The 27439-nt window shown below is 41.9% G+C and overlaps 1 protein-coding gene across 1 annotated transcript in view; it reads left to right on the top strand.

The window, feature by feature from the left end:
• Positions 1-27439, top strand: part of LOC146776049 (liver carboxylesterase-like) — a 306711-nt gene that overhangs the window by 254123 nt on the left and 25149 nt on the right. Inside the window, exon 8 of the mRNA XM_085637099.1 lies at positions 827-967. Coding sequence (XP_085493225.1) covers positions 827-967 — 141 coding nt within the window. The remainder of the gene's footprint in view (positions 1-826; positions 968-27439) is intronic.

The following is a 27439-nucleotide window of genomic DNA, read 5'->3' on the forward strand; positions in this document are numbered from 1 at the left end:
CCCTTACTAGCCTAACAACCTGCACCTAAAATATAACTAAAAAAATATTTTTTTCTTACTTAATAATCAAATAAATTAATAATATTAATTAAGGACATTTTGTAAATTCATTATACTCAATTAACCTCCCAACCTGTACCTCTAGAAACCTAACAACCCACTACAAAACTATAAATTATTATTTTACAATTAAATACAAAATATAAATAGCTAAAAATTACAAACTATATTTAAAAACATTAACAACAATCACACAAGCAAAATAAAAAACACGTGCAATTAAAATACAAACTTTTTTTTTATTTCTTACCTTAAAAATCTATATTTTTGTCAACTGTACTTTTGTACACAATATTTGTGTGTTATGATATTAAAAATGCGATATTTCTGCAACTCGATATTTTTAACTCGATATTTTGTCTGAATACCAAAAATTGGGCACCTGTTAAGAATTCGAGAATGGCACTTAAGCACACCAAAACCTTTTAATTAAATAAGTGGACAAGGCACACTCTGCAGAGGCATGTGTATAACATGATCATCACAGGCTTCAACCCATTTCAACAAAATGAAGCATTAATCGTCTTGGGTTTGTTATAAAGTGTACCATTGTGTTAGGGAACAATTGCATTTTCTGAGGAGGCATAAATCAGTCTGTTCCAATTCACTCCACATGCCTGGACTTTCTAAAATCAATGTTGCAATCACCAACTTCAGGGGAGAAAATGAAAAAAAAAGGTGATGGTTTGAAAGATGAGCTCTAGTCAAATGCATACAAATGATGTCTACTAAAGATGAAAAACAAATGCTGTCTTTTTCTCACCAGAAATATTCTATTGTGCCTGCCATTGTGGATGGAGTGTTTCTCACCAAGAACCCAGAAGACCTTATGGCTGGAAAAGAGTGTAATCCAGTTCCTTATCTGATGAGCGTCAATAATGATGAATGTGGCTGGCTATTACCATCTGTAAGATTTCCCAATTACTATGTCAAAAGCTTTCATGAGATAGACCAAACACATCATAGCTTTAATTATATTTGTTTCTTTCTCAGTTGTTGTTAATCCTCTACTTCAAAGATAATAGTGATAAATTCAAGCTATGGAGGGTGGACCATGCTAGGTTAACATTACTTACTGCAAAGCCAGCCACAAGCCCTTTTATTTGGGACACATAATAAGGGAAAGGGAAATTAACTTGTATTATTGACTGGCTCAAAGGTTGGTACTGCTTCTAGCACATAACCATGTCATGAATGACACTTCTTTCAACTGTCCCTCTACGCAATCAGTAGTCTGTTGTAGAGCTGCTGATGCAGAGCCTAAACCAACAGTGGCAGACTAACATTCTGAAGAATGTTATGGGCTGTCCTGCTCTCAACAGTTCAGGTAATTTGCTAATTCCACTGGTGTCTTTAAGAGATTAACGATTCTTTTTGGCACCTTCATTTTTACTTATGCAAACAATTTGCTCATTGAGGACCCTATTATGATGTTGGTCGGAGTTGCCTTCAACCAACACCGTCTCGAAGTAGGAGCGGCTCGACCAAAGGTCGGCGGTTCCGAACACTGGATTAGGATGCGACCGCGCTCGGTGCAGTCGCAATCTCCAATTTCTAAATGGGAGCATGGGCAGAATCGCCGCAGTACAAGCTCCCATTGAGAAATGGGAGTTTGTGGAAATCCCAGCATAGTGTAGCAGGCACCACACGGTGCAGGGATTTTCAGGGGGACCAGAGGTGCCCCAACAGGCCCACAACCATAGGCTGCGGATGGATGGTGGCCTTGCTAGGCCCCAAAGTCACTTTCTGACAGTCTTTCCATGTCAAAAAGGCCGACTTGGAAAGGCTGTCGGAAACCGACATCATAATCCCAATGGCAGAAACACCGTCCGTAAGGGATTATGATAGGTTTCCGACTTGCCAACGGGATCCAAGTTAGATTGACCGGCAGGTTTACACTCCGACCGCCGACATTGAAATTCGGCGGTCGGACTGTAAACCAACCATGTCGGTCGGTAAGCCTCCGACGAGCGGTCGGAGGCTTACCGACCGACATTGTAATGAGGCCCTCAGAAGTCTCAGAAGTCAGAACCATCATTCTGGATCAGGTTGAAAAAAAATTGGTTTGGATAGATGACGATTAAAAGTCTTACCATAATAATTCTTTCAGAATATGGCTTGACAGGTATCACAAAGGATTAATTACAAAATTAGTATATCCCTAGTTCACCATTTAGCTGCAATTTCAAGTAACTGTGTACTAGGTAAGGTAGCTCAGTTAGCTAAGCAATTGCTGCTGACATTTGTGTGTAACATGAGACTCACAGGATTGACCTAGGCTAACATCCCTCTGAGGCTGATAAATTCATTGCCATTGATTTAGCAAATAGTTACCTAGTTACATTTGCAGAAAATAGACAAACTGCAGTAGCAAGTGCTATATTAGGTTCAGGTTATGAAGTGGTGGTGTGGATAAATCCAGACCCCGCATTGCCAACAGCAAAATATAAAGCAAGAACCCCAGAAGCTGCCATACTGAGGGATTAGCAGCCTAGCCTTTTTCCTCAGAAAATATGTCAATGGCAGAGGGCTACTTAAGGAAAATGGCTTTCAGGCTAGGGGATTTTGACTATTGTTGCTTTTTGGAGAGGGTTTTCTTGATAACTGGGGACAGAACTTTGCCGCTGTGCTTTTTTATGCCCTCTGGTGGTTCAGGGCAATATGGACACAATCGTGGGCCTACGACCTGGGTTTCCATCAAAAGTTGGCATATTGAGGGACTGTCAGGCTAGCCTTTTCCTTGAGAAAATGTGCTGGACAATGGAAAGTTACTTACATTTGATGCCATATCCATACACTTTCATGAACTGAGGGCTGACTCCATAGCTGTGAGACTGCTTTTAAACCAGGGTAAGGCAAATCAACCCAATCTGTTATGGTTTGTGCCTATTCACTTATGTGAATTGTTATTTTAGGGCCACCTGTTTCCACTGTACCTGCTATTTCTGCTCTCAGCTGTGGCTTTGTTTTGTAGCTGGTGGCAAAATTTGGTATTGTGCTTTGTCGTTCCCTCTATTAGGTCGTGGCAACCGGTGCCATTTTGGACGGTAAGACTCTCATTGCCACTATAAGCCTCTATATTGAGTGGCTAGTGGACAAGTCTTTTTACTTTGAGCAAATGTGCCAGGAGACAAAAAGTCCTTGGGGCCACATCTGTTCAGTGGACACATGCAGTGGGCTCACCAAAGGAAAGTCTGTCTGTGCTCATCCTCACCAAGGAAGAACAATCGGCGGGAGACTCTGATTATCAGCTATTCATGCCTCCAACTATTACAACTACACCACTTGTATTTCAACTCAACACACTATCTCCAAGGTATAGCTAGGCAAGGTTCTCTCCATTGATTAATCCTTGGAGTGTTGAATCATCAATCATTCAGCTAGGGAATATTAAGGAGGGATGACCTGGTGGAAGTCTCAGGGCTGGTGTGTGCAAATGACACCCAGAAGCTTTATTTAATGTTTGCTACTTGAATAAATATTCATGGAAGGTCTAAAAGACACTGCCTGATCATAAATAGTAGTTCATGTTTCTGTCTTTTTCCATAGAGCTGCTAACTCTTTCCATTTCCATTGCTTTACCAGCAGGATTTAAAATATTATTACTTAACAGGGAAGGACAAAGAGAGAGAGGAGTGACTGTTATTTATAAGGATTACTTCAGCTTCTCTAGGGATGAAATTTGTCAGTGTAGACTTCTCTGCTCATGCCAATTGCTTCCAGAGCCACATATAAGCTAGGGTGTAGTGCCGCCCAGTGACTGATAAATCTGTCTTGAATTGCTTATGAATGCCATAGGGCAGATTATCTTATGGTAACCAAAGTTCATTTTGTTGGTGATTTCAACCTTCAAGTTGAGGTCGCTAGTGATGTTCTTGCATCCTACTTCTATATAGCAGTGGCTTTTGTTGGTCTCTTGCTGAAAGTTAAGACACCTACACACATGGAAGGGCACTGATTAGCACAGTTTTTCATCTGATTGTGGGTGGTACCAGGAGATCTAGTCCTGCTGGGCTGGACTGTCAATTATTTAATTAGGTTAAAAGTCCCCTGTTCATCTGCAATGCACTTTAGTGTCAAACCCTGACTCATTTTATCAATGCATAAGCAAAGACTGGCTTCTAATGCTACTAAAACTTCACAACATGACCGGCTTTAAAACAGTTATCTGTCAGCAAATACACGATGTTATCAAATGCTTCTCTCACAATCCTTACCCAAATGCACACAGACTCACAGTGTGATTGTTGACAGCTAAATATCCCTTGTACAAAATACATTTACTAGTCTACAAGATCTAAGGTGACTGCACACATTACAGAAAATTTTCTACTACACATTAGTACCAACATGCTTCTCTCAAAATGATTCCTAAATGCACACAGACTCACTGTGTGAGTCTAGACAAACAACACTATCCCTTGCACTATACCAAAACCCATTTCTTAATCTACAAATACTACATTTCAGTGTAGAAACCTAACTCATTTTGCAAATTCATAAACAATGACTGCTTTCTAATTGTACCAAAATATAAAAACAGCACAGTTATCTGTCTGCAAACATATGAAAAACACAAATGCTTATCACAGAATGGTTTCTACATGCACACACACTGACAATAAGATTGTAGACAAAAAAGTACTCCCTGCACTTTAGCAGGAGAAACACATTAGTTTGATTAAAATCAAAATAGACCACATACATCCCCTCACAATTAAATAACTCACCTTCAAGTTGTTTTGTAGATTAAGAAGTATATCAGTCACACACCAGATTTTCTTATACAGAATCTCTGCACTGTGCACCTGTCAGCAAAACCAAAGAATGGCAAAGTTTCCCTCTCATTTTCCACACATATACATGTAAACATCAAATCACATTCCTTCCCACATACATTCAAAAGCTAACACACATTTCTATTGGTTAAACATTTCAACCCTTTCCAAATGACATAAATGTGAACCCTACCCCCAATCTGCCTTCTGCCTGTTACCATAGAAACAGGCCATGGAACACTGAACTGAGCACACAGGTCACAAGTTCAGCACACAATGTTGCTAATCAACACAGCAAGTGTGCTTGACTTTTCAACATATCAGCTTATCATATATAATGTTCCTTTCAATCAGTTTTTGTTAACCAATAAGAATCATGCGTTTAAAAAACAGAAACATGCACCCTACCTTTCAGTGTAGAAGGTTGTCAAACAACCAATGATTTCTTGACTTTTATCAAAACTGCATCTTAGCCACCATTTTAGAAAAATCTTACTTTTCAAACTGCCATTTCATTTACAGAAACCATCTGAGTGCATCCAGACCTCCCTTCATGATGCTTAGAGTGTGGATTGTGGGACACAGCTATATTTTCTGGAGCCAAAGGTGTAGGAGAGTAGGATCTGCACTTATGTTGCCCCCACTTTTTTTCTGATGTATACACTGGTTTCTGGCTATAGTCTGGCTGGGTCCCTGCTAATCAGGGCCCCAGTCTCACTGATCTCTCTAAACAACTTGGTGTGCATATTAGATGCACTAGTGATTGGATACTGTGGTACCTTATGAGCCCCAAGTATATGGTACCTTAGGTACCTAGGGCATTGGTACTTCACAGGCCTACCAGGGGCTGCAGCATGTATTATGCCACCCCTGGGAAGCATTCTCAATCTGAAACCACAGGCCTGCTACTGCAGCCTGTGTGAGGTAGTGTTAGCACTTCTCACTGAGGTATAGGTTCCTATATCTCACCATACGCACAGCCACCCCTCTTGCAGGCCCTAACAATCCTGAGGGCAGGGTGCTTGGTTTGCTATGTGAGGGGGTGCTTCTGCATGAGCAGGACCCCTCTGCACCTGGCAGAGTCTATTCTCTGCTACTGTTTGTGGATGCGGGTAAACCATATACTCTTAAGTGCATTATAACCTCGCAGTAAATGCTAACTCTGGAATGACTGCATCAAAACATGTCGTGTTTGGTGTCAAGCAACTTGGAATCATACCCCCACACCAGTAACTGGTGTGGGAGTATGATCCCACCCTTCTAGAGGGGATGACATGTACCTACTGTACTAAACGGTAGAAATCTCCTAGAGCCCTGGCATCACAAAATGGATGCCACCAGCACAGACACTGGGCTGCCCTCCTGCTCCTGACCGAAACTCGCAGTGGAGGAAGCCCAACAAAAGGCATCCTGTCACAGAGAGGTGTCACCACCTCCCAGACAGGATTTAGTGTATTGGAGCTGGGTGGGTGCACTCTTAGAGTGCTTTGAAGTCCTGCACTGGGGAGCAGTAGGCTCCTCTGTGCATATGCCAGCTCAAACCGGTTCAGGGGCTACCTGCCCCTGCTCTGGTGTGAAACTGGACAAAGGGAAGTGGGTGTAACCACCCACTACCCTGACCCTCATAGAGGAGTGGTCATAGAGCTATTCCCTCCCCTATCTTCACTATAAGATAGCAAGCATTGCCAATGCAATTCAGATTACCCTGGACGACGCTCTACAAAGAAGAATCCTGGCCCTTCGACGTTCCACTATCTTTGGAAGACTGAAGAATCTCCCTTGGAGTCAAGGAGTGACTCCCCTGCTTGGCAGGCACCTATAACCTCAATCAATGGTTGCAAACTTCACCGCTCCTGCCGGAGTCCGAAGTCCCTGCAGCCCCAGAAACAGATTTCCTGACCTCTCTACAGCCATTTTGAGTCCCCAGTGAAGCTGTGGCATCTGGACCCCATGAGTGACGAGGAACTGCAATACCTGGGAACCATGCACTGATTTCGAGTGCAAACCCTAAACAACGTTCTACGAACTTGTGCTTTGGACCATTTGTGGCCCAAGTCCCCAGCAGGTGTTGTTCTAAAAATCAGTGGCCTACCCCATCCCGAGTGACCGTGGGCTCCTGTGAAACATTTCCTGTGGCAGCATCTTTGCAATCCCTTGCCTGTTAGCTAGTGGGTCCCCTGAAGACTTTCTCAATGATTCAAAGAACTCTCCTGGCTGCTCCGGGCCCGCCCTCCCTTACCCTTGCTGGGTAAGTCCATCAGACCTTGCTGGTCTGCATCACCGACTATCTTCAGTCCACACAAGACTTGCAGTTGCCAAGGCTTGTTGGCTCCAATCCGATTGCCAACACTGTCATCAGCTGCAGACATTGTGGGTCACTATGAATCCAGCTGCTGGTCTTCGTCGATCCCTCCTGGACCTCCTGAGCGAAGAGACAAAACACCATCGACGACCTGAAGCGACGCGACATCTGTGGTCATCCATCTTGCTGGCCACCGGTCACTGGCAAGTGACTTTGAACACTGTCCCTTCAATTTTAAGGTCCTCTTCATCTTCAATCCACCTTCGGATTCCAGCGGACACCTCTTCAGTCGTCTCAAGCAGCAAGTCTTCATTGGCCTCTATTGAAAATAGCATCGCGACCCGACACCAAAAGACACCTATGCACCCGGCTTCCCTGGGTGAGGTAACTCGTGCACTCCAGTGCCCAAGTGTATGTTGGCCCTCGAAATACTTACCCTGTAAGTGGCTTGCTTGTTGACTTCTTCGAAGTGCCCTAAAACTTTAAAATACAAACCGCGACTTGCTCCATTGTAACCTATAGGAAACCCGCGGCTGTGTTTAGACACTGCACGCGTCTCCCGTGGGCTTGTTACTTACCTGCTAACACTGCAGTAGTGAAGCCCCAGCAATTCCCAAGGCCCTAGGCTTTGTCATTTTGCAAGTCGACTTTGTTAAACCATTTTTTTAGTATATGGTCTGGCACGCCCCTAGGGCTCCAGCCATATTTGTGCTTAAATTATTGAGAACTGTTGACATTTGAATGTTTACCTGGCTTCTAATCTCATAAAGAGATTAGTAGAGTGTGTCTAGAAATAAATACATATATATTTGATATATATACCTGTGTGGTGTCTTTTCATTTGGTAATTCAAGAGATTATAAGGTAAAACAAGCTGCTTTACATTCCTCAGAGACTTAGCCTGAAGGCTGCTCTCCACAGCTACCACGAGGATAGCTTTCTTTAAAAGTTTGTCTTAAACCTATCTACCATAAGAGTCGAATTGGACTGGTGCAAGGTGGCCACTATAACTAGTGACCAGCATATGCCAGGCCAACTTCTCACAAAAGGTATGCAGAAAACAAAGGCATTCACAAAGACCTAGGTTTGCCAAATGTAGACATTAAATGGATTGGACAGAGAGGGTTAAAGTGGCACCAATTGATGCCATTGGTAAAATCCTTTATGCATATCCAACACCCTGACCTCATAATAGTGCACTGTGGTGGCAATGACCTAGGCACTTTGACTGGGGTAGGTTTGGAAATGCTTATGAAGGACACCTTTGCAGAATTGATTTATCTTTTTCCCAAAACTGCCTTTGTGTATTCTAACATATGCCAAAGGCAGAAATGGAACTGGTCTAATCATTTTTGTCCACAAATTGAGAAAGCTAGGAAACATGTGAATAAATCTGTTTCTGCTTTTCTCTGAGACTATAGAATGAGGTCCATTTACAATAACAATCTGTGCTTTCATATGCAAGAGATGTATAGGAGAGATGGAGTACAATTTACTGATGAAGGAAACAGAGTCTTCCTCAACAACTTTAGACTCTGTATAGGTACTTACTTATAAGTACCAAAAACTCTCAATGAACACAACGGCTCATTTTAGAGCCACTCAAGAACAAAACACTTAAGCTTGATGCTTGTCTCCCAAAAATGTCAGGTTGTTTTCCTTGGATCTGCGCACCCAACGTGTTAGGAACTGCACACCCTACGCGAGAGAAATCGTGCATCCAACGCGTTAGGATGCACGACTCCTAATTATACCGTAAAAAAATTAAATAGCCCCTATCACTAATTTTTATTATCCCTGGGGACCCCATCCCCCGGGGCTTAAAAAAAAATGTTGGGGACCGTGGGGGGAGCCCCAACGCCCCCACGGTCCCAGCCGGCTCCCCGCATCCTTCGGGACCCGGCATTGCTTTTCCACATGGGGAGCTGCTGACATGCAGCTCCCTGTGTGGAAAAGCAATATCGTTTGGATTTTGAAAGAGAGAGCAGGTTTCCCTGCTCTCTCTTTCAAAATCCTAACGGAGTTTGCTATGGGAGGGCAGGAGACTCCCGCCCTCTCATAGCAAACAACAGTGTCCTGGGGGTAGGCACCCCAGGACACTGTAGGAGCCGGCCCTGGGGGATGGCGGTCCCCAGGGCCCTCGAGGGCTCCAGGAGGGGGGCCACGCAGCCCACCTCCCCCATTAATTTGTAAAAATGTTGCCCCCGGGAACTGGCCCACCCGGGAGCTAATTATTGACGAAGCGCGGAAGCCCGCGCTTTCGTTTTTTTTTTTTCGGCCGGATCCACGCACCCCTCGTGCATTTCGCCGTTTAAAAAAAAAAAAAAGGGTGCCCCAGGGGGTCCTTCTGGGACCCCCTAAGCAACACTAGAGGGTCAGAGTATTTCTACCCTGCCCCTTTTACATCTTTCACACACTTATTTCCCTTACCTAATCAGCCTCGCTTCTACCGAGGCACAAAATGGCTGCCAACAGTTCCTGGTTTCGAATGTAGACAGATACTTGACAGCCAATTAGCATTCAGCGCGTGATCGGGAGGGTGCATGCTCGGTTCGCAGAGGGTGCGCTTAGGGTGCGCGAGGGTGCGCGGATCCTCTGAGGCCATAGATATATCTATCTAATTTTCTCAGGAACTACTGAACGGATTTCCACCATTTATGCAAAAGGCACGAGTCTGAACTGAGGACTACCTCTTTGCCAAATTTGGTGTAATTCCATTCAGCAGTTCGGGCTGTAGCTGCGTCAACAGGTCCTATGGGAAATTGCATGGTGAAAACACGTTTCGGGGCCCCCTTTTTTCTCGGCCCCGCTTGACAAATCACCACAAAACTTTCAGGATAGGAGCGGACCGGAGCTGGTCAAAAGTTTGGAAAATTTCGTGAAGATTCGTCAACCGGCACCAGACTTATTGGGAATAGAATGTTGTGGATTTCCTATGGAAAATAGGTCCTAACTATAACTACCTACTGGCGACTGCCAGTAGGTAATATATATATACATATTTTTTTTTTCAAAGAAAGGATGCGGCACTCTTGAGCAAGATTTTGCTTAATTTATTAGCAGATTTACACTCCACCAACGTGTTTCAGCCTGACTCGGCTTTTTTCACAGTTAGTGAGTCTTTCTTCACTTTCACTTTTATACTGCCCATTTCTACCTTTAAGTGGCATTATAGGAGTTGTAGTGTCTAGTTACATTTAACATGATGTCCAAAACTATACATATTTATAAGAAAGACAATTCGCATTCTGTCAGATGTTTACACTCTGCGATTTCCATCATTACGCATATCGATACCTATTACAGATATGTTTATGCTTGTCGCTGTCAATTACGTTTAATACGTCTTGACCGCTCTATATCCAGTTGACATTTCTAAATGAGGTATAGTACCTGATTCCATAGTCTAGATGCATTCATGATTTTTGCATTACGCTGTGTGCAACACCGCATATTTCACAGCACCAGTGCTTTCAATTACTACGCTTAACATTGGATGTTCACATGTCCTATTCCAAACATTCGGGTATAGTACCCTATTTATGCATCTAAAGCACTCAGATCAGTTATAGAACGGCACTCAGCAATTCAGCAGTCTTATTATTCAAGGTGTACAAAAAGTTCTTCATCATTATTTATACCTCTAGAGCTTTTAGTCCTGAGTCTTATAATGAAGCGGGATTCCATTTGGCGTAACATCTTGACTCTATCCCCACCACGTTCTCCTTGGGGTATCATTTTGATCCCATAAAAAGCCATGGCTCTCCAGTCACCTTTTTGGCATTTGCTCATGTGTTTCGCTGTAGCATACGCCATGTCCCCATTCTTTACTGCACGAATGTGCTCCAAGATTCTTTTTTTGAGCATGCATGTGGTGCTGCTGAGGAATTTCATCCCAGTTTTACATTCTATAATGTAAATTATAAATTTAGAAGTGCAGGTGATGTTTTGATCAATGGCAATTGTTTTGACATTGGGTTCCAAAATAGTTGTCATATTCTTTCCTATTTGCAGGCTTTACATGAGTTACATTTTCTGAAACCGTTATGTTGATCCGTTAGCCAATTGGTTTGCTGTTTAGGTTGAAAACGACTCTTCACTAGTAGGCCTCTGAGAGATGTTGTTTTCCTGTAGGTGACGACAGGCTTTGTACCAAGTAAATTTCCTATGTAAGGATCTCCCAAAATTAGATGCCAATATTTTCTCATTTTGTTACCATTCTACCACTTTCTTTACTGCACGTGGTGACAAAGCGCGGAGCTTCATTCTCATTCGGAGTTTTCGGTTTTTCAATCAGAGTGTCTTCTCTTGTTTTTTTTATCAATTCGTTGTTTGCACTTTCTAAGTGTTCGTTCATCATAGCCCCTCATTCTAAGTCTCTTTTTGGTCTCTTGAATTTTGTGTTCTGCATCAGTTTCTTTTGAGCAGTTTCTCTTCATACGCGTAAATTCCCCGTAGGGGATACTATTTAATAATGGTCTAGGAAGGAAACTTGTCCCGTGCAGGATGCTGTTAGTTGCAGTCTTTTTTCTAAAAAGTGTTGAATGTATCTGTCCATTTTCTTTATAAATCTCGGTGTCTAAAAAATCAATTACCTTTTTATTTGTCGTACATGTAAAGGCCAAACCAATTTGATTTTTATTGAGTTTGGAATAGTATTTGCGAAAGCCTTGTTCCGTTCCAGATTAGGAACAAATCATCTATATAGCGGACCCATAAGATGACCGCTCGAGATCATCCTGGTTCTCTGCACTCCATGCCATGGTCCTTTCCCACCATCCCATGGTGATGTTTGCGTAATTTGGGGAAAATTAAATTCCCATGGCTGTACCACACTCTTGTTTGAAGAGCTCATTGTTGAACAGAAATATGTTGTTAGTTAAACACGTTTCTATCATAATGAGGAGCATTTCTGTATGATCAAGTTCCGATACATTCCGCTGTTTGAGGAAATATTTACACGCTGTTAGTCCGATATCATGCCTGATTGACGTGTATAACGAGACAACGTTTATTGTGACCAAAAGATAATCTTGGTTCCATACTAATCCTGTTAGAATTCAGAGGAAGTCGCCTGTGTCTTTTAAATACGAACTCATGTTTTGTGCAATTGGCGCTAGAAACTTATCCACATACTAGGACAGATTCTCATATAGAGAGCTGCAGGAAGAGACTATTGGTCTCCCAGGCGGATTAATAAGAGGATTAATAAGAGTCTTATGAATTTTAGACAGAAAGTATATTCATGGTATTACTGGAAAGTCCTTCATTAAAAATGTCCTTTCATCATCACTGATGAGATGATTTTCATACCACTGCTGAAGATTTAGGTTCAGCTCCATCGTCATTCTATTGATGTGGGTAATTATTGTAGATTACAAAATAATCCGATCTTTTAATTGCCTTAATGCCTCTTGAATGTGTTCACTTGGATCCATTATCACAATATTCCCCCCTTGTCGGCGGGCTTTATTGTGATTTCTTTGTTTTCCACCAATTTATCGATTGCTTTTCTCTCTTTAGTTGTTAAATTTTCTCTTTGCTTTGAGTTCTGTATTTGTGGCATTCTTTGCAGCTCTTCAATTATTGCATCTGAGAACAAGTCGATTTTATTTCCTGGAGACAGTGCCGGGCAATATTTTGATTTCTTCCTTAATCCACTTTGTGGTCTTTTATTTGTTTGTATATCCAAGTGTTCCAGTATTTCTTCCTCATCCATTGCCCCGTCTTCCAGGTCGTATAAAATATCAAGCATGCTTTTGAGTAGGGGTGGGCGGAATTTGCGAAAGCGACTTTCGCAAATTATCGCGAAAATGTTAAAAAACTCCGCAAACACGCGGAAATATCGCGAAGATGCAGAAGTTTTTTTTCCGCCCGTTCGCGGTATTTTCTGCGTGGTCGCGGCTCGCCAACTTACCCATGCAGTTACTCGCGGGCGCAGCCATCTTGTTTTCACTCTTCTCGCTGTGCATGATCGCGAGAAGAAAGACGTGATCGCGGGACGCATGACGTTACTGCGGGCGCGAACTGTCGCGAGACAGCGCAAATGGCTACCAACAATCCAACATCTCGTGGAGAACGCGACCGGATCGGTAAAACTTGTCGGCGAATGCGGGGATTCAGGTAAGGCGATCGCGCGCGCGCGCGAGAATGTATTATTTTACAGCGCGAGCAAGAAACAAATTATCGCTAAACTGCGGAATGCGGAATGCGGAAATTGACATTTTCGCACTCTCCACGGAACGCGAAAATGTCAAATTATCGCAATTTCCATGAGCGGAACGGAAATTTAGCCCAGGCCTATTTTTGAGGTCTGACATTTGATCTATCGGGATCGCAATGTCTTCATCACTTTCAGGATGTTTATCTTCACTGTGTACACTCTGTCCTTTGTTAGCATATACTTTAGCCAATTTCAACTTTCGGATGTATTTGTACAGGTCTGTTAGTACTTATGTATGGTTGAAGTGTGATTCTGGACAGAAGGATAGGCCTTTATTTAAAACTGATATCTCATCTTGTGTTAGTTGGTACTGTGAGATATTCACAATCAGGTTGACTTTCTCTATTTCCGGCTGAGCAGCGAATACTGCTTTCTTTCGCTTGGCCCTTCTTGTTTTCCTTGTGCTTGCGAGGGATTTGTTGTCCCTCTTCCTCGGCCTTGGTTTGCGGATCTTCCTCAACCACCCCCCCTTGTTAGGGTCTTGTCCAGGTTCATCAGCCACATTTCTTCTAAAAAAGTCATCCTTGGGGTTCCACTTGTGTCCCTTGATGTTTCTCTCCCTCACTTGCATCCGATTCACTTGTGCTTACCACTGTTGGCTTGGCATATTGCACTGGATAATTCTTTTTTAGAGTGTGAAAGTGTCTTGAAAATGTTAGTATTCTGCCTCGTAAGTAGTCCAGCTCGTCATGTTTACATTTTTGTGCTTTGCGTTCTTGTATTTACGACTTGTATTTTTCAAGTATGGTTTCCATTTCCTTTCTTAATTTGGATACTTCCTCTTGATTTACCTCATTTTTTAGGGTTTCCTCCATTTCTTCCAATTTCTTTGTTATTTCATTCACATCAATTCTGGCATGCTTAATGAGTATCCGCATCATATTCAGAGAAAATTTCACATTATTATCAATCCATTCCTCCAGCAGTTCTACTTTAGTATCTGGGTGCGTGGGCATAGTAAAAATGATTATCCCCCGTGGGATACGCTTTACTTCAATGTAGTTTTCCAATGCTATTATTTCCTGACTTTTGTTCACCTCTTTTTTGTACATTCTTTCCATTTGATTCATTTGCTGCTTCAAGGACATGCTATTTACGTTTTGTACATTTTCACGGCTTGTCCCCGCGTTCTCATTTAAATCTCCAGGTTTAAACATTGACATAGCTTTGGATGCTCGCTTCGCTGCCCGAGCCTCCATCTTTAACAATTTTGCTCAGTCTGTTATTTTCTGACAGCGCTTTACTTTTTGGAGTGTTCTCTCGATACTTTGTTGCAATATTCACATTCAGCCAGTCTGCTCAAGCCGTCTGGGTTTTATCACCGGCCGTATCGTATACATGTCATGTTTCACTCCACCACCTCAGCCGGCCGCTTCGAATCCCTGCTAAACTTGTCGGACCACAATATTACTCACCTCATCATAAAAGGCTCCCATTTTGGATGGCGTCTTCTGACACCGTTGTTCCGCCTCTCATCAGGGGGTGATTCCTCGTGTTTCCTGGTGAATTCCAAATGCAGAGTTTTGGGCGCTCTCAACCACAATCAAATTTCCCCAAAGTGATCCTTGAGTTACCAAAGCACTCACCAGCGGGTGCTCAGCATTAGGGGCCGGATCCTGGCCCTAATTAATATTTCAACCAAAGGATGCGGCACTCTTGAGCAGAATTTTGCTTAATTTAGTAGCAGATTTACACTCCACCAACGCGTTTCAGCCTGATCCGGCTTTTTCCACGGTTAGTGAGTCTTTCTTCACTTTCCCTTTTATACTGCCCATTTCTACCTTTAAGTGGCATTATGGGAGTTGTAGTGTCTAGTTACATTTAACATGATGTCCAAAACTTTATACATATTTACAAGAAAGACAATGCGCATTGTGTCAGATGTTTACACTCTGCGATTTCCATCATTACGCATATCGATACCTATGACAGATACGTTTAAGCTTGTCACTGTCAATTACGTTTAATGAGTCTTGACCGCTCTATATCCAGTTGACATTTCTAAATGAGGTATAGTGCCTGATTCCATATTCTAGATGCATTCAGGATTTTTGCATTACACTGTGTGCAACACCGCATATTTCACAGCACCAGTGCTTTCAATTACTACGCTTAACATTGGATGTTGGACTAGAAATGTCAACTGGATATAGAGCGGTCAAGAGTAGGCGTACCCGTGCAAAAAGCAGCGAACACATCACTTCGCAAGTTTCTCAACCACCAGCAAGTTCGTCGAAGAGAGTACAAAACAGGCGATAAGGTGTGTTAGTAGTAGGAAGTTTACACCTGCTCTGAGCTGGTGTAACGTCGGACGACAACCTGCAACATGAAAGGGAGCCCAGCCCAGAGCCACAACTGAATGACAACAGATGCAATGGAGCCAACGATCTTGCAGCTTGGACACCCAATGCTGCTCTGACACCCCCCGCCACCAGCCCCTTGTCCGCCATCCCCCCCTCACCGCCACCCCCACAAATAAATGTGAAAGCAACCTTAGGAAATCTGGAACATAACAAATTGGCTAATGTCGCACAATTAGAATTAAGAACATGCATGTGAGGTTGGACAAATAAGAATCTCAGTCATCTATGGATTTACATATAAAACATTTTATTTAAACAAAACAACAAAATAAAAGTAGGTACAGGCATGGCGTGTCATCCCTCGACAATTTGTGAATCACAGCCTGCAAGACAAAAAGAAAGATAAGATTGTACGTCATGCGTCCCTCAAAGGAGAAAGAGAGAAAGAGTGAAAGAGAGGAAGAGAGAGAGAAAGAAAGTGGGAGAGAGAGGAAGACAGAGAAAGAGGGAAAGAGTGAGAGAGAGGAGGAGATAGGGAAAGAGAGAAAGAGTGAGATACAAGGAAGAGAGATAGAAACAGGGTGAAATAAAGGAAGATAGAAAGAGTGAGAGAGAGAGGAAGAGAGAGAGAAAGAAAGAATGAGAGAGAGAGAGAGAGAGAGGAAGAGACAGAGAAAGAGTGTAAGTGACAGAAAGAAAGAGATGGAGAGGGAGAGTGAGTGTTGACATTGTGGAGAAAATCCTCACAGCTCACCTTTCTGCCACCGGTGTGTCTCCAACCTCGTGCCGGGACATAGTGCAGCCCTCAAGTTTAGTCATCTGAAACATAGTATAGAATCAGTAATGGCAGAGTACATACAACTGCACACGTGTAATTCTCTCTTTCGCCCCTGCGCACCCAGGCTGCTGCACCCCATCGACTCCTGCTGGCCAGAGGTGTCTGCCCGCCTCTGCACACCCAGGCTGCTGCACCCCATTCCACTCCCAGTGCCCGGAGGTGACTGCCCATTCCTGCGCACCCAGACTGCTGCACCCCATCCACTCACACTGCCTAGAGGTGTCTGCCCGCTCCTGTGCACCCAAGCTGTTGCACCCCATCCACTCCCACTGCTCGGAGGTGTCTGCCCATTCTTGTGCACCCCGGCCGCTGCACACTATCCACTCCCACCGCCCAGAGGTGACTGCCCGCTGCTACGGAAACAAGCCTCTCTGCTCACCTTCTGCCACCGGCATTTGTGTAGGAGGGTCCACCACATGCCGAAGAAACCTACTCAGCCGTTTCATACATGCAGTCAAGCCGAGCTCACAATTCAGGGTGGGTGTTGATTAAGAGGATGGCCACACATCATCGCAGGGCTGCTAGACAAAAAGCAAGATAAGATTGTGCATCATGCGACCATCAAAGGAGAGAGAGAGAGAGAGAGAGAGAGAGAGAGAGAGAGAGAGAGAGAGTGAGAGAAAGAAAGAAAGAGAGAAACAGTGTGAGAAAGAGGAAGAGAGAAACAGAGGAAGAGAGAGAGAAAGAGAGCGAAAGAGTGAGAGAGAGGAAGAGAGAGAGAAAGAGAGAAACAGTGAGAGAGATAGGAAGAGAGAGAGAAAGAGTATGAGGGAGAGGGACAGTGAGTGCCCACACTGTGGACAAACCCCTCACAGCTCACCTTTCTGCCACCGGTGTTTCTCCAACCACGTGCCGGGACATAGTGGAGCTCTCAAGCTCACTCATCTGAAATATAGTACAGAATCAGTAATGGCAGAGTACATACGACTGTGCATGCCTAAAACACTGCCCAGAGGTGTCTGCCCGCCGCTGCGCACCCAGGCTGCTGCACCCAATCTATTCCCTCCACATCATGCAGCCCCGCTCCGCAGGCCACCAGGTCTCACATTTGGTGCTTCATCTTGATTTTACCATGGCAGAGGACATACCAGTGCATCCGCTATCATCGCAGGTTGCACACCCGCTCAGCCCTTGCGGTGCCACTAACTCTGTGACCAGTGAGGCCACGCCACGTGGCAGTAGGCCCCTGCTGGTCGATGGCTCAGGCCTACACTGCGGTCCAGCAGGGCACACAAAATCTGACCTGTCTGGACCACTGGGACGGCACATCATCGCAGGCTGCACAACTGCTCAGCACTTACAGTGCCCCTACCTCAGTGCACCAAAAGTCACCGTCCCTTGGTGGTGTGCCTGTGCTGGCCGCAGTGCATCTGGTGCACCAAGTCTGAAATGGAAATGGCGTGGAGCATGTGTGCCCGGTCCTTTTTATTGGCAGGGTCACGTGTCCTGTGACGTCTGTGCTTGATGGGTGCAGTGTGGGTGTAAACTAGCCGTCAGGGAGTGGCTGTGGCATACTGACAACTAGACCTGAGAGCAGCAGATCACTACAATGAAAATCTAGGCCATGTAGCATTGTTGTCCCTCCCTGTATGCGTAAGCGGATTGGGCTGGCCTGGCGCAAACCAGTCCTGCGTGCGGCTGTGAACAATGACTCCGGTGCTCTGGGCGTGGTTCTTTCCTGGGCTGTATGAGGAATCAACTAATGCGGGTGTCCCTGTTGTGGTGCTACCGCCACCCGGCTGCAAGTGCCAATGTGTCACCCTGTGACCCAAGTCCTAAAACATGGCCAACATGGAAGGTAGGAGGAATCACTGACCCTACATTCATCCATATTTCCACACATGAAAGATCGTGCACATGACATATCTGTGTGGGTATGAATGTTTATTGCACATTCAGTGGAGTGTTGCAGCTGTAGTAATACAGGGACATGCAAAGCCCAAATTTCCGTTTTTGGAGGGCAGCCAATTAGAGCCAAGCTCGTCCTCGGGGGTTAGGCTCTGCCAACATATGTACTTATTCAATCACTCTGCCAATTCCGAAGCACTTATAAATTCACTATACACTCCCCTTGCAGTACTCTAATGATCCAGTCTCTACCTATGTACTTATACAATGACCAAGACAAAGTTACATAACCAACGTTTTACCCACTGCCAGAGGTAACATAGTTGCGAGCGCTGTCCACAGCAGATTGTAATGTGGTAGGGTCCAGGAGCAGCATCATGCATACATAATGAACACACGGACACAGTTAGATAGATAGTGGAACTGGGTACGGGCACGTGCGCTCGGCCCCTTTTTATTACCAGGGTCACATGTCCAGTGTCGTCTGTGCTGGATGCGTGTGGGGTGAGTGTAAGCCAACCCTCAGGGAATGGTTGGTGCTGACAAGTACAACAGTAATCATCGGATCACACACACAGATTCAATCATAAAGGGTCCATGACTTGTGCTGCACTAAGTTAGGGGCACCAGATGTGAAATTAATACACAAAAGATTCTATCGTAAATGGTTCATGAGTTGTGATGCACTGAGGTAGCATTCTGCATGTGCACAGCTAGCAATGATGCGTGGTCCAGGAGGGTCGCACTGGTAAAAACGTCTGTTGCTGACTGGACTGCATCATCTGCAATCGCAACTCGATCTGAATTGTGAGCCCTCAGTCTGCAATGTAGATGTAAGGCAGTAGTCAGCACAGACATCGAGGAATGCTTTTTGTCACTTCCTCTTGAAAAAATCCAAGGACATAGGGTACAATTCTGTCTGCAAGTAATAAATCATGTCTCAATGTAAATTGTGAGCTCTGCTGACCACAGTGTAGGTAACAAAAGATGAAATATGTATGGAATTTATTTGTCGAAATGTGTAGGTTTCGGGGACGTTATAGATAGTTGTCTACTGGACTCTGAAATTAATGAATCAAGGATGAATTCGAACTGTGAGCTCTGCTGGCCACAGTGTAGACTGCCATTCAGTGTTCCTTTGGACTTGCAAGATGAAGTTGGTCATTGTACTAAAGCTATAATTGATATAAAAAAAGTTCTAGACTTGGAGAGAAAGGTGGCAGGACGCAGGACATGCTGTCCCTGCCGGTGATTCAAAAAAGGCTCCGGCAGGTGTTTGACATGCTGGAATAATTAGCAAGGATATCTATGGGTGGTGGGAAAGCGCTATGAAGTGTCTCAATCGGCCGAGGAGACTTACAGGGAAGATGGTGAAGCGCACCCAGTAAGGAATGAAACCGGTGGGAGGGACCAGAGTAAATCTGGTGATTGAGCCGAGGTGCACAAATACCCTGTCGTCAGGATAAGACAGGATGCACCCATCTGTAAAGGGGCGGAGCAAGACAATTCTGTGGGTGCAACAGAAAAATTAATTGGGGAGAAGTGGGAGCGGATGTGGCAGCTTCAAAACTCACAGTTGGTAGGGAAGTACACACTGAAGAGATAGCGATTTATGACCAGTTGAAGTGAGGAGCCAGCGGGGGTCTGGTGAACAATGTTCGATGAGCAGTGAGTTGCAGCAAGGCGCTATCATCTAAGTGAAAAAAATAATAATAAAAAGCCTTGAGCGTGGGCACGATGGTGCACCCAGCGAGTGCCCGCCCGGGCTTTAAATCAGTCATCATGAACGATGATTATTAACTGCAGGCATGAGCGTGGGCACAAGGTTGTGCGCAGCGATAACCCTGCTAGTGAAGCAGTCAGTTAAGTATTTCAAGCGTGGACTGAAAGTGTATCCAGCGCATGCTTGAATGAAAAAAAGCATGTGAAAACTTACTAGTTGGGGGGCGCGGCAGACTCAATCCAAGGTGCGCGGTAGTCAGCCCTCCGTGCGAGTGAATCCAGCGGGCTGAGCATATTTCAGGCCGGCTTTAATCTGGCATGTACATAAGGGCCAAAAACGTCAGGCAAGATAAAGGAAAGCCGGTGAGGTCACGTGGAGTGCGTAAGTGTTGCCAGGTTCAGGACAACTAGTCCAGTGATTAGTGAGTATAGGAGGTTGGAAGTGAATGAAGAAGAAAGACTAAACCTCAGTATTCGCTGGCATTTGTATATTGCTTTTAAACACATAGCAAGTGCATATTTTATTTAAAAAAATATAAAATGGAGTACAATATTATTTGGACAAATGTGTGATTAGAGTTCAGTAATAGCACGAAGCTTACAGAAACATAGTAAAAATGTTTACACTAGACAAATCAGTCGTAATCACAGAATTACATAATGACGGGAAACTTCATGAATATATTACCACATTCAGGTGACAGGTGAGTTTGTGAAAATCTCATGAGTTCTCTAAAGAGGGGATACTTGTGTATAGAGGTCAATCATTGTGGCAAAAAACAATAGGCACAAATAAGGAATGTTATTATAGAATAAACAGTTTATTAAAAAGTGTCGTATAGGTCTCTGATCTAATGAGTCTCATAGGAATGGTATGCACATTTAGGGAATTTAAAAGAACAGTCTTAAAACATTAGGATGGTCATTGAAACCAGGATTTACATGGGAATTATATGGTGGAGGTATGTTTCAGTATAAAGTGTACATGAAAATCATATCATGTGATGTAAACTGTAAGTTGAAGAGAAGTTCTCATATCAAGGTGTTATTCCACTCATCTTGGGTGTTTAAGCCATGTTCAATAGTGTTACATTGAGCTATCCAGCAACTTCACACCTATTGAGAAGTTTCTGCATGTTACCTCCCCTGAGTGGTAGGGTGGGTTGATCGATAGCCAGCCAGGTAAATTCAGTCTCCTTGTGACCTCGTTCTTGAAAGTGAAGTACTAAGGGTGCGTTGAGTGTACCACATCTGATGCGACTACGATGCTGAATGATCCGCTCCTTTATCATTTGAGTCCTCTGTCCTATGTAAAAACGGTCACAAGGGCAACGTATGACATATATAACGTTGTTTGATCTCCAGTTGGTAAATGTTTTCAGTGGGTAACTGTGTTTGTAGAATTGGTAGTGTTTGGTGTTGAGTGATGTGGAACATGCCACACATCGCTGACATTTATAGGGGTCTATTGTGGATACTAGGCCCCAGGCACTTGTAATAGATTCCTCTCTGGTATCACCTTTGGGCCATGTTATGGCATGTACCAGGTGGTCTGCAAGATTTCTCCCCCTGCGGTAGGAGAACAAGAGTGGTTCCTGAAAAATCTTCAGGTGGGTAAGAGTGTTCCAGTTTCTTTTGAGGATTTTTGATATCTTGTTGCTTGTCGGGGAAAAGGTAGAGACAAAAGGAATACAGTGATTCACTCTTTCTATTTTGGTGTGAGCAGGGTGTCCCAGGGGCTTTACCATGCTTGTTTGCAGGCTCTGGTGACCAATTTCTTGGGGCATCCATGAGCGAAAGCAGAAGAAGTCCTTCCTCCACTTACAATTGCGGCGGATCCAGAAGAATTGGCCAAAGGAAAGGCAGTTGCATAGTCCCAGTGGTTGGAAGCTAGAATATAGTAGCTGAGTATTGCGCTCTGTAGGTTTTCTGAATAGGGCTGTGCCTATTTTATTTTATTCCTCCTCGTCGCTGTACATACTTTCTCACGAGTCACTTGCGCCATTCACTATTTCATGAGCACTTTTACACAGTATCACACAGCTTACATGCCATTGAATGTATTGCAGTGCTTTTTCACGTCTTTCTAAATATATGAAGTAATATATAAAACAATACTGTGTTGTCATTCTGAATCATTTGTCTCCCTGTTCAGCCCTTGTGCTCCGAGCAACTAATTGTGCCCCCCCTTTTTTCTCGACCCCCGCTTGACGGACTACCCCGAAAGTTTCAGCACAGCGGCTTAACGAAAAAGGGCAAGTTTTGTAAAAATTTGGGGGAAATTCCTCATGTGGCGCCAAAAGTATTGGCAAAAAAAAACCACTTTTCCTATGAAAGCTTTGGTCCTAACTATCACTACCTACTGGCTACCTACACACGCAGCAACAATGGTCCTTTCAAAAATGAAGAGCACCCTCCTCAGCTGGTGCGTCAGGGAAGTTGGACCAAACTACCCATATAATCTTTAAATCTCAACATATGAAATATAAATCACCTCTGCAATTCAGAAACTGCTTTTAATTATGTGTATTGTCTCACACAAGTAACTGCACTGATGCATTTTGACCTTTGCAGGTCAAACCTCATTGGTGCAGTTACTTTTGGGTGACAAAAGCCATAATTAAAAGCAGTTCGGAGAGAGCAGCAGTTAATATATATTTATTTCTTTATTTTACTAAATCCTTGCCTTCACAAATCAAAAGGCTTAAACATTCACTGAAGCACAACACACATTGTTTCAAAATCCTAAACAAAAATTAAAGGGAATATATCCAGGCTACAAGCCCAACACAAGCATGTGATGCATTTAATCATATAACTGACTTAAAAACATTGAAACAGACAAGTTTTGCCACAGGATATTGATGACAAAATAACATGTGTTCCTCAGCAGGAAAGAGACAGAAAGCACATGTGCAAGGCAGAGTTGAGAAAAATAAAGTTTTGGCATGTATGTGATTTAGCAGCAAGAAAAGAGGCAGGTCACTTTTTACAGCATCTATTTATGGCCTTTCCTTTGTGTTTCTGGTTCATGCCCATGGAAGCAGCATTATGGGTGTAGTTTTGCCTTCACATTATTGGCTACTGTAAGCAAAACAGCAAGAAAAATCTGCATAGTAGAGCCTCATCTTTTTATAAAATCCTCAGTGCCTTGCAACCACACTTAACATGAGTCCACTTGGCTACCGAGACAAAGACACAACGAGATGGCTCTTCCAGAGAGACTGTTCAGATAGATCTCTGACATATTATCGACAGACACATTATCGAACTACACAAATATCGCATCAAATATATCGACATCAAAAATATTGACATTGTATACTTATTTAAAAAACTACACTAATATCGACACTACAATATCGTAATACAATTATATCGATCACACAAATATCGCACACATAAATATCGCAATACTAAATATCGACATGAGTTAATAAATATGACACATGTCACAAATATCGATAACCAAAATATAGACATCCATAATATCGTTTTTTTTAAATATATCGACAATTCTAATACTAATAAAACCAATACTTTCAACAACATAAAGACAATATTTTCCCAAAACATACATTTTCAAATAAGATTCTACTTAAACATAAACATAACATTTATAGCGATCTCAATATTAAACAACATAATAAAAAAACACTGAAATAATTATCACATTGGCATTTCGAACACATTTAAATAAAATTACTACACATTATAAACAATCTTTTTATATATAATGATTTAAAACTCTCCTCCTTTAAAACTAAATATACTCTTACTTAGCATTTTCCATAAAAGGAAACCAATTAACTAAAAAAAATTCAAACCATCCAATAGAAAGGCCACATACAGAAAACAACCAATAACATTCAAGAAACAATTTGAAACCACTATAAAAACCAATTAAAACAAGTCTTCTACTGTGCCTTAAACCAAAGCATTGAACGAAGAAGAAACTCGACTAAACAGAAGAAACTTACATCCTACTACTATTCTAAAAACGTAAGTAAATATTCTTTTCTAACTAAACTGCCAAATTAAACTAAAACACTAATTTATCTTTACTCAAATAAATAACTAACTTATATATTCCATCTCTTTATGTTTCCACTACAGATATTACTCCAAACAGCTAAAGAAAATATTGAAGATTGCCAGAAAAGACTCACTAAAAAGTAAGTATACTATCAAAATACTTTATAAAATAATAATTAAATCCTACTCAAACCCCAAAACATCCTAAACCCCTAAACAAATCCATGTTCTCTTTATTAAATTTTTAAAAACCTGTATAAATTAACACCTATAGTCTATACCACTGGGCATGAGGGTAGGCTCTGTTTGCTTAGGGAGAGGTTAGGCTACTGCATCTTATTTATTAGGGAGGAGGGCCACATAGTAAGAGGGGTAGGGGACGGGGGTACATTGACATGTGGTGGGGGAGGGGGGGGGTAGAGAACTGGGTGGGAAGGTTGTTCATTCTCCTGAATAATTGGTCTTGATGATAAATGTGTGGTACTTCCGGGACAAGTGAAGGCGGGGGAATGTTTTTTGAGTTGTTGATTTGTAAAACAATAAAATACGTTTCAACAAAAAAAATATAGTCTATACCAAACAGCAATACCACCCCACTTAAAAAACTAAACCAACCACAACAATATATTTTCTTTAACTTTCAGAGACTACATCAACTAAACAGCATTTTTTCTACAAACAACATCTTCATTCAAATACAACCAAAAACACTTGGTAAGTATGTATAAAAAAAATGCTTTTTTGCTATTTTCATTTAAATATATAAAGTACTATTGCATATATTTTAATATACATTTTTTCCAGATTTCTAACACATCACGATGACAGAAGAAGCACAATTTATAACTTCGCAGAAAGGAAAATTCCAATTGTGTTACATGGGTTACACATACACCCAAGAAAAGCAGACGGACCGAAAAGTGAACTGGAAGTGTACTAAATATTATTCTAACAAATGCTACGGACGAGCAACAACAAGAGAAACAACTGTACTATATACAAGAGAGCATAACCATCCACCCAATCTCTCTGAAATAGAAGTCAGATCAACCCTTGAAAATATCAAAGAATTAGGCACTGGTTCACAAACTGCTACAAGTGTAATCCTAAAAGAACTATTACCTAGAGTGCCCAAAGAAGCAAGAGGCCAATTACCATCAATTGCTTCTATAAAAAGAACTATTGCTAGGACCAAAAAAGCAACCACGACAACTATACCATCCCCTAAAACTTTTCAAGAGATCATCATTCCACCAGAATTAAGTATCACCCACAATAATGAACCTTTTATTTTTTTTTGATAACAAAAGCACAGAAAAAAAGAATCATTATGTTTGCTACAACAATGCCAAACATGGATGATGGATGGCACCTTTACAATATGCCCAAAACCATTCTACCAGCTTTACACAATACACGGTCAATATCACAACACTTCCATACCTTTAATTTATGCACTATTACCTAACAAACAAAACACAACATATAATGAAATGCTAGGAAAACTAAAACAAGAATCAAATGATTTTTACCCTCAAAGAATTATCATAGACTTTGAGCAAGCCATGATAAATTCCATTCTCAAACTGTACCCCCATACAGCTATCCAAGGATGTTACTTCCATCTAAACCAATGTATATGGAGACATTTACAAAAATCTTCACTAAGTGTAGAATATGCCACTAACATAAGTTTTGCACATCAAATAAAACTTCTAACAGCCCTAGCTTATGTACCAACTACAGATGTTGCAGAACATTACAATCTTTTATTAGAAAGTCCATTCTACAAACAAAATGAAGTAAAGTTATCTCCCCTCTTAGATTATTTTGAGGATACCTGGGTGGGGAGACTACACAGATCAGGCCATAGACGTCAGCCCAAGTTCCAAATACCTTGGTGGAATGTATATGTAAGTACACTCAACCAACAAGCCAAAACTAACAACGCCGTCGAAGGCTGGCATAATGCATTCCTAACTTCTACTGGGAGAACAACTCCAACACTACAAAAACTACTAATTGCCATACAAAAGGAACAAAGTTTCCAAGAATTAAGAATGCAACAATCTGTCCTACAATTAAAACCAAAACAGTCTAGACAAACTACTCAAATGTATAATTACCTACAACAACAGGTACAGCTATACCCATCCACAAGAGGACTTGAGTACTTAAATATAATAGCTCAAACTCTCTTCTAAACCCTTTCCTAAATATTAACCCACAATTCTACTAAAACAACTATCACAACATAAATAAACCACTTTATTATATCACATATTTAATTATGTGGTCTAAAATATATAAATCAATTATATGGATATATATTTAGACAACATAATTAAACAAACCAAGTACACAACAACAATATTAAATATATAAGGTTTGGCCACCAACAATAAAAATATTTAAATGAACTTACCTGTGTAGTTGCTCCAATGGGATAATAACATTCCTTCCAAATAAATCCAGGTAGTTCAAAATCCATAGGTATCCAAAAAAAAATCCCAATAAAATGTAAAAATACAACTGTTTATCGAAAACAACGTCTACGGAAAAAAACCGACTATCCATTAACCATAAAAATCCCGAAAAATATTAAAAAGGTAAATAACCGCTCCTGGAAACCCGAACAATAAAGGAAGTGTAAAATAAACATTAGTAAACACAACTAATACACACTTCCTTTAAAAAAATAAGGTGTTTGAAACCGACGAAAATATCTTCTCCGTAAAACCTACAAAAGAGAAATAAACATTCCCACCCACCCACAAACACACAAAACGCACCTAAAAACATCACTACAAACGTTATTCAAACACTATAAAACTTTAACACACCGAAATAACAAAACACTAACAAAGCCACAAACACGGAACACAACGTAAATTATAAAACCGTATACAAACTATTACTAACACCCTAACTTCTAAAACATCAATCAATACACACTTATTACAACATTACTACTTCCACAAAACACTTAAAACTATTTAATAATAAAGAAAATACCTCTTACCTTCTCAAACGCGAAACAGCTCCCGACCGCTACCTGGATTCGACCAAAATAACCCAAAACAACAGCGAGCGGTTACAAAATAAAAGACCCAAACAAACATAACAACTAAAAAAATACCAATAAATGGCCTAACTATTTATTTAACATTACACATTACTTTAAAAATTAGTAAAACATTAGATTAAAATACTCAAAAAGAATCCCTATTTTTTTATCAATGTGAAAATTATTAAACGTATAAAAATAAATATAATAAATAAAATATTTTTATTAATATATCAATAAAACAGTATATATTACCAAAATAA

This window comes from Triturus cristatus, chromosome 12 (assembly GCF_964204655.1).
Source record: "Triturus cristatus chromosome 12, aTriCri1.1, whole genome shotgun sequence".
Lineage (NCBI taxonomy): Eukaryota > Metazoa > Chordata > Amphibia > Caudata > Salamandridae > Triturus > Triturus cristatus.